This window comes from Carlito syrichta, unplaced genomic scaffold (assembly GCF_000164805.1).
Source record: "Carlito syrichta isolate Samal-C Ts95f unplaced genomic scaffold, Tarsius_syrichta-2.0.1 Scaffold306953, whole genome shotgun sequence".
NCBI classification, from domain to species: Eukaryota; Metazoa; Chordata; class Mammalia; order Primates; family Tarsiidae; genus Carlito; species Carlito syrichta.
Window position 1 is genome coordinate 165,599 of NW_007251049.1, and position 8,368 is coordinate 173,966.

The 8,368-nt window shown below is 49.1% G+C and overlaps 1 protein-coding gene across 1 annotated transcript; it reads right to left on the reverse strand.

Annotated features, from left to right (window-relative positions):
- Positions 1-1,830: 1,830 nt before the first annotated feature.
- Positions 1,831-5,886, reverse strand: ZNF77 (zinc finger protein 77; the record flags this gene model as incomplete). The annotated part of the gene is given in 7 exon segments (XM_021715293.1): positions 1,831-1,930; positions 1,932-2,023; positions 2,205-2,404; positions 2,407-2,850; positions 2,853-2,929; positions 3,625-3,802; positions 5,760-5,886. Coding segments are annotated over 7 exon segments (1,218 nt in total), but the record flags the coding sequence as incomplete, so codon positions are not given.
- Positions 5,887-8,368: the final 2,482 nt, after the last annotated feature.

The following is an 8,368-nucleotide window of genomic DNA, read 5'->3' on the forward strand; positions in this document are numbered from 1 at the left end:
CCTCATCTCTACCATAAATCAAATATCAGCCGGGCTGGGTAGCGCGCGCCTGTGATTCCGGCGACTCGGAAGGCGGAGGCGGAAGGCTCGCCGGAGCCCAGCGGGTCGAGGCTGCGGTGGCCGGGGGCGGCCACTGCACTCCAGTCTGGGCGACAGAGACTCCAACTCAAAAAAAAAAAAAAAAAAAAAAAAAAAATATATATATATATATATAGGCTAAATTATGAATAGTATCTATGATCTTGGCTTAGTTGAAGTTACTCCCTGTAGCTTCAGACTCCATCCGTAAAGGGGGAGAGTGATACCTGTCCTCTGAGGTGGTATGGTCTTGAGATAACATGGTCTGCAGTGCCTCTCACAGAGGAGCAGAGAACTAGTTTCTTCCAGGCCATGTGTGGTGGCTCACACCTGTAACCCCAGCACTTTGGGAGGCCAAGGCAGGAACATTGCTTGAAGCCAGGAGTCTGAGGCCAGCCTGGGCAACATAGAAAGGTCTCATCTCTCCAAAAACAAAAACTTAAAAAACGGTTATGCCTGGTGGCTCACGCCTGTAATCCCACCATGGGAAGCCAAGGCAGGGGTATTGCTTGATGGGTGTCTGACAGCAGATTCCAGTATTTGCAACAGCGGATTGGAAAAGAAATTTCAACAACACCAAGGTCTCATATCATCATCATCACACACTGGAAACCTAATGGAAAGTAGAAACAAAAATGTTGCATCTAAAAATCACAAGTTGCACATGAAAACAAAAAACACTTCATCACCATGGGTACAAAAGACATTGTAACATAAATGAGACGAGTTATGTAACTGTACAATTATTTAAAGCCCTATATAACAAAGTATTAGTATAAACTGAGAGTACAAAACAGGATATTTATTATCTTAAGTGTTTATGTCACAGACATAAACTAGAAAGTAATACACTATTAAGGCTGAGGCATACAAAAGGCAACACCATCTTAATCATAATTAAGAGGTTTCTCTCCTACTCTGAGTTTTCAAATCAATCTTTCTTTCTTCCTAATAGAGACAAGGTCTCACTATGTCACCCACTCTCACCTCTGCCTCTCAAAGTGCTGTGATTATAAGCATGAACCACCACGCCGGCTCTGAGTCTTAATGTACAAAATAAGTTCTCTATAACAGGTTTTCTCAAATTCTCTACATAAATGAGGTTTTTCACCAGTGTGTTTTTTTACATTGACAACAAGATCTTATGGTTGAACACTTTCCCACATTTAATATAATTTTATTATAATTCTTTTTGAGTCTCACTCTGTCACCCAGACTGTAGTGCAATGACCGCTCCCAGCCACTGCAGCCTCAAGCTGCTGGGCTCCGGCAATCCTTCCATCTCAGCCTTCCAAGTAGCTGGAACTACAGGTGCGTGCTACCACGCCCGGCTAATTTTTTGATTTATTGTAGAGATGAGGTCTTGTCAAGTTGCCCAGGTGGGTCTCGAACCCACGGGCTCAGGCCATCCACTCACCTCAGCCTCCCAAAGTGCTGGGATTACAGGCTGAGCCACCGAGCCCGTCCCTAATTTTTTTTCTCTCAGAGCTTCACTCTCTTGCCCAGGCTGGTGTGCAGTGGCACAATCATGGCTAACCACAGCCTCGACCTCTTGGGCTCAGGTGACCCTTCAGCCTCAATCTCCCAAGCAGCTGGGACTATAGGTACACACCACTATGCCCCATTAATTTTTTTTTTGTAGAGTCGAGGCATCTCCATATTGCCCAGGCTGGTCTCAAACTCCTGGGCTCAAGCGATCCTTCCACCTTGGCCTCCAAAGTTGTCAGGAATGCAGGCTTACAGTTCTTAGAGCTACTCTCCAGCATGTGTCCTCACATGTGCTTGAAAGGATGCCAGATACCTAAAGGCTTTCCCATACTGCTTGCATTCATACGGCCTCTCTCCAGTGTGTCACATGCACACGAAGGGATGAGGAACAGCTGTACGTTTTCCCACACTCCTGACATGCGTAGGGCTTCACGCCACCATGCGTTTTCACGTGTCTTCTTTTTTTATTTTGAGTTGGAGTCTCACTCGGTTGCCCAGACTGGAGGGCAGCGGCCGCTCCCAGCCACCGCAGCCTCGACCCGCTGGGCTCCGGCGATCCTTCTGCCTCTGCCTTCCGAGTAGCTGGAACTACAGGCGCGCACTACCACGCCCGGCTGATTTTCTTATTTATTGTAGAGATGAGGTCTCGCGCCCAGGTGGGTCACGAACCCGCTCACGTATCTTCTAAAGTACGTGGGACACCCAAAGGCTTTCCCACAATGCTTACACTGACAGGGCTTGTCTCCAGTGTGCGTTCTCACGTGATCTCGGAAAGGCGAGTAACAACGAAAGAGGTTTCCACAATGCTTGCATTCACACAGCTTCTCTCCGGTGTGAGAGCTTTCCCACACTCCTTACATGCGTAGGGTTTCTCTCCAGTGTGTGTTCTGATATGCCGGATAAGGTAGGAGTGATACATGAAGGTTTTCCTGCATACTTTACACGCATGGGTTTTCTGTCCACGGTGACCTCTCACGTGTCCCCTGGATGAGGACGGACAAGTGAAAGCTTTTCCACATTTCTTACATTCAAACAATTGTTTACTGCCGAGACTTTTCACGTATTTCTTGGATGCTCTCCCAGAATCCCGAGATTTACAGGGCTTCTCCGCAAGGAGCGTGTTCACGTGAGCGCTCAGGCACAAGAAACAACTGCAGGCTTGTCCACAGTCCTCTCACTGACACAGTCTCTGTCCAGGGTGAGATCACTGCTGATCCTTGAAGGCTTTGCCACGCCTGGTGCATTCGTAGGGTTGAGCTTCAGGGGGACGATTCTCGTCCACAGAAGGTTCACAATCTGGCCCGAGGCTTCTCTACATTCGTGACCCTCGTTGCTTTCACAAGGGCCCTCCACCACCTGACTTCTGTTCAAAACAGGAAGCACAATATTAGTCCCCGATGCATAAATGTGACTTTTTGCTTTTTGAGTGGGAGTCTCACTCCGTCGCCCAGACTGGAGTGCGGTGGCCGCTCCTGGCCACCGCAGCCTCGACCTGCTGGGCTCCGGCGATCCTTCCGCCTCGGCCTTCCAAGCAGCTGGAATTACAAGCCCGCGCTGCCACGCCCGGCTGATTTTTTTGATTTGTTGTAGAGCTGAGGTCTCGCCAAGTTGCCCGGGCGGGTCTCGAACCCGCGGGCTCAGGCCATCCATTCACCTCAGCCTCCCAAAGCATGGGATTACAGGCTGAGCCACCAAGCCTGGCTAAATGTGACTTATTAACGACATATCAATGGTTATTGGTCATTATTTTGGCTACACATTCGCCTTTTTCACTGAATGGATATATTCTCAGCACCTGCATTGCTTCCAGGTGAAAGAAGCTGGTGCTCTGGCTGGGGGCTCACCGCCAGCCACAATTTCCACGTGTTCCTTACAGATGGGAATTCCTGATGCTGCTTCCATTTTATTACATTTCAGGTGCTCAACACTGACATCACATTTATGAAAACATTGTTCTATTAACATTTTCTGATAGTACACGACTGTTTAGGGGGCTTATGCTTTTTCTGTGACTCCAAGCTACTCCAACACTCATCCCTCTGGTTTGGTGCAGCCCACCTCAGATGTCTCTGCGGGATTTGGTGATCTCCAATGTTATGAAATCTCCAGTTTTCTCCCAAAACAGACCAGGAGCCATTTCTTGTGAATTGTACAATTTTCTCATCACTGGGCATTTCATTCCCAAAAATCCCGCGCTGAGGACTGGAACCACGGGTTCTAACATAAATGCAACAATCTGCAACACAGTTTCATTTCTTAGGGGGGAAAAAGGGTGGGATAAAGCAAAGAAAACAGGACACGTGTGGATTTATTTCATTTACTGGCTTGAAAAATGCAAGCACGTGAGGAAGAATGGGTATATCACCAAAGTGAGAGTCAGAGGACCTCATCTATTTCAGAAGAATAATGAAGAACAGAAAAAATGGCAGCCTGGATCCTAAGAAATAGCTCCAAACAGATGGAGACTGATGTTGCGATAAGCAAAACGTTATCAGAAAAGCAAAGCAGGACGGAGGTGGCAGAACGCACATGCCCAGATGCTCCCTTTACGGGAAGAAATGCAGAGGCCGTCCCCTGGGAGGAGGAATTGTGCGCGGCGACGCAGGCCGTGGCAAACAAGGCAGCCAAGTGAGAAGACAGACTTCTCCCTCCCCCCAGAGAAGGGTTTACGTTTCTGTTTTCTTTGGCTTTGCTTTTATGCCTTTAGTTCCAGCTACTTGGAAGGCTGAGGCAGAAGGATTATGTTTCTGTTTGTGTTTTTGTTTTTCAGAGACAGGGTCTCACTCGGTCACCCAGGCTGTAGAACAGTGGTGGCAATCCTCCCACCTCAGCCTCCTGAGTAGCTGGAACTACAGGTACGTGCCACCAGACCCAGCTAATTCTCTTATTTTTATTTTTAATTTTTAGTAAAGACAGGGTCTTGCCACGTTGCCCAGGCTGGTTTTGAAATCCTGGTCTCAAGGGATCCTCCCACCTCAGCCTCCCAAAGTGCTGGGATTACGGGCATGAGCTACCTTACCTGGCCTGCTTCTGACTGACATTTCCAAACACAATCCCTTCACGAAAAGCCTCTTCCTCCTGAGGGTTCCTGCCCTCCTGGCATTCGCGTGCACAGAGGCCCTACGTGAATCCCATCCCCACGCCCCCGGCTGCCCCAGGGAGTCAGTGCTGTGCATGCCTCCTGCCCATGGAGGAGAAAATCCCAGGGTAAGGGAGGGCAGTGAAAAGCCACAGACGTTTCCATGAAACTGGCCGATACTTTGGTCTTCAAGGCCACTGATGGTGATGAAGTGTGGGTTTAGCTAAGCAAACATCCCATGTCAAATGTGGATTAATCTCAGCGTAACTTTCTTTTTTCTTTTTCTTTTCTTTTTTTTTGGGGGGGGGGTCTCACTGTATCATCCAGGCTGGAGCGCAGTGGTATGATCACAGCCTTGACCTCCTGGGCTCAGGCAATCCTTCCACCCTAGCCTCCCAACTAGCTGGGACTACCAGTGTGTACCACCACACGCATCCAATTTAAAAAAATTTTTTTGTAGAGATGAGGTCTCACTATATTGCCCGGGCTGGTCTCAAACTCCCAGGCTCAAGTGATCCTCCTGCCTCAGCCTCTCAAGGTGCCAGGATTACAGGCGTGAGCCACCGCACTCGGCTGACACTCATGCTTCTAAAACACAGGAAGCCTCAAGTCTGGTAGCCAAGGAAAAAGAAATGTCAATCATCCACAAACTATTTTCGTGGAGAAGCCTTCGGACTCTGGACCAGGTCTGTCTCTTCTCCAGCATATTCCAATTTCTGAGTCCAAATGTTTTTGTTTTGTTTTGTTTTGTTTTTTGTTTTTTGAGTTGGAGTCTCACTCTGTCGCCCAGACTGGAGTGCAATGGCCGCTCCCAGCCCCTGGCCCCTCGACCTGCTGGGCTCCGGCGATCCTTCAGCCTCAGCCTTCCGAGTAGCCGGAATTACAGGTGCGCGCTACCATGCCCGGCTGATTTTTTGATTTATTGTAGAGATGAGGTCTCGCCTGCCCAGGCGGGTCTCGAACCCGCGGGCTCCGGCAATCCACACTCACCTCAGCCTCCCAAAGGCGCGGGATGACAGGCTGAGCCACTGAGCCCAGCTTCTGAGCCCAAATGTAAAAAGACAAGAGCTACTTTCTCCCTACGGACAGAGGTAAGGAAGGGAGCCGTCCTTACCTAAGGAGGCCAGGTTCCTGCAGGTCTCCAGCATGACATCTCTGTAGAGGGTCCTCTGAGCACCGTCCAGCAGCGCCCACTCCTCTGGGGTGAAGTTCACAGCCACCTCTTCGAAGACCACCGAGTCCTACAACATCCCACAGACTCTGTTTCAGCGAGGCAGCATCTTCCCTGCACACACAGGATGACGCTGGGGTTGACAGTCTGGGAACCGGCCTCAATCACAGATGCCGAGTCACGGGGGCCTCATGCTCTTGTGAAAGATGGCAAGTCATATGCCAATGTGCTCAGCGAGGGTAAGTGCTTTGGGGACATGAAGCCAAGTACAGTGACAACCGGTAAAGACAAACGATTACTGAGACGGGGCAGCTGTGGGGGCAGGGCAAAGACTGGAAAATGAAATCATCACCCAGGTAACGTGGAAACTGACACGTGGCTTGCTCCATTTTATCATTTATTGATTTGACTTGATTTTCTTTCTTTATAGAGACAGGGTCTCACTCTGTCACCCAGGCTGGAGTGCAGTGATGCAATCAGAGCTCACCAGCCTCCAGCTCCTGGGCTCAAGCGATCCTCCTGCCTTGCCCTCCCAAGTAGCTGGGACTACAGGTAGGCACCACCACACCCAGCTACATTATTTCTTAATTTTTGTAGAGACGAGACCTCATTATGTTGCCCAGGCTGGTCTCAAACTCCTGGCTGCAAGCAATCTTCCTGCCTCAGTCTCCCAGCGTGCTGGGATTACAAGTGTGAGCCACTGTACCCAGTCTCAAATTGTATTATTTCTCTTTTTTTTTTTTTGAGTTGGAGTCTCACTCTGTCACCCAGACTGGAGTGCAGTGGCCACTCCTGGCCACCGTAGCCTCGACCTGCTGGGCTCCGGCGATCCTTCCGCCTCAGCCTTCCAAGCAGCCGGAACTACAGGCGCGCGCTACCACATCCGGCTAATTTTTTATTTATTGTAGAGATGAGGTCTCGCCAAGTTGCCCAGGCGGGTCTCGAACCCGCGGGCTCAGACAATCCACTCACCTCAGCCTCCCCAAGCAAGGGATTACAGGCTGAGCCACTGAGCCCGGCTTCTATTATTTCTTATTCAGCTCCAAGAACCGGTACCAGAATGACAGGATGTTGCAAACGCTTAGGGCAGATTTCTGACACTGCTTAGTCGAACAACACTCCCTTCTCAGAAGGCAACAGACTCAGGGAGGCTGGTTGAGGCAAGCAGAGATATCCCTCAAGGATGACATGGACACTGTGGCATGAAGTGGGCCACGGCCATGGGACCTGGCAATGCCCACAGGACAGGAATAGCACCTGGTTCCTGAAGATATTTGTGTCAAGCCTCCAGGGTCTCCCAAGTAAATAACCAAGCACCTGGAATTAAAGGCAAGTGGCATCACCCAGGAAGATGGTAAAAGAGACACAGAAATTCAACAGAAATCCACATCTATATAAGAGCAAATCATTATGAAAAATAAATCATTCGTGACCCGCCTGGGCAACTTGGCAAGACTTCATCTCTAGAATAAATCAAAAAATTAGCCGGGCATGGTAGCGCGCGCCTGTAGTTCCAGCTACTCGGAAGGCTGAGGCGGAAGGATCGCCGGAGCCCGGCGGGTTGAGGCTGTGGTGGCCGGGAGCGGCCACTGCACTCCAGTCTGGGTGACAGAGTGAGACTCCGACTCAAAAAAAAAAAAAAAAAAAAGCCAGATGTGGTGGCACACATCTGTAGTCCCAGCTGCTTGGGAGGCTGAGAAGGGAGGATCCCTTCAACCCAGGAGTTTGAGACTGCAGTGAGCCATCATTGTGCTACTGCACTCCTATCTGGGTAATAGAGTGAGACAGCAACTGGAAAAAAAAAAAGGCCAGGAGCGGTAGTTCATGCCTGTAACCCCAGCACTCTGGGAGGTCAAAGCAGGAGGATCCTTTGAGCCCAGGAGTTCAAAACCAGCCTGGGAAACATAGTGAGACCTTGTCTCTACAAAAAATAAAAAAATTAGCTGAGCATGGTGGTACCTGTAATCCCAGCTACTCAGGAGGCTGAGGTGAGGATCACCTGAGCCCAGGAGGTTGCAGCTGCGGTGAACCAGCACCCCAGCCTGGGTGACACAGTGAGACTCTGACCCCAAAAAAACAAAAACAAAAAACAAACAAACCAAAAAAAGAAGTAGAGAGTAGAACTGAGGCTGGAAAGGGGAGGTGAGGGAGAGATTGGTTAACAGATACAAGATTACAGCTAGGTAAGAGGAGTAAGTTCCAGAATCCTACAGCACTGTAGGGTGACCCTAGTTAACAATAATGTAATTTGTATTTCAAGAAACTAAGAGGGAGGCCTCTGACTGTTCCCAACACAAAGAAACAATGCCCATTTCAGATGCTGACTATGCTAATGACCCTGATGATTTCATCACTGTGTATCGTATACATGGATAAAAATACCACTCTATGTCCCATAAATATGTGCAATCATTTTGTGCCAACTAAAAATAAAAGAGAAACTGACATATGGTAGTACATACACACAGAATGCCATCTGCATACCGAATAATTATGCAAAAATATGTTGACTGGAGATGCAGAGACAAGTGATGGACCTATGAAGAAAAGCG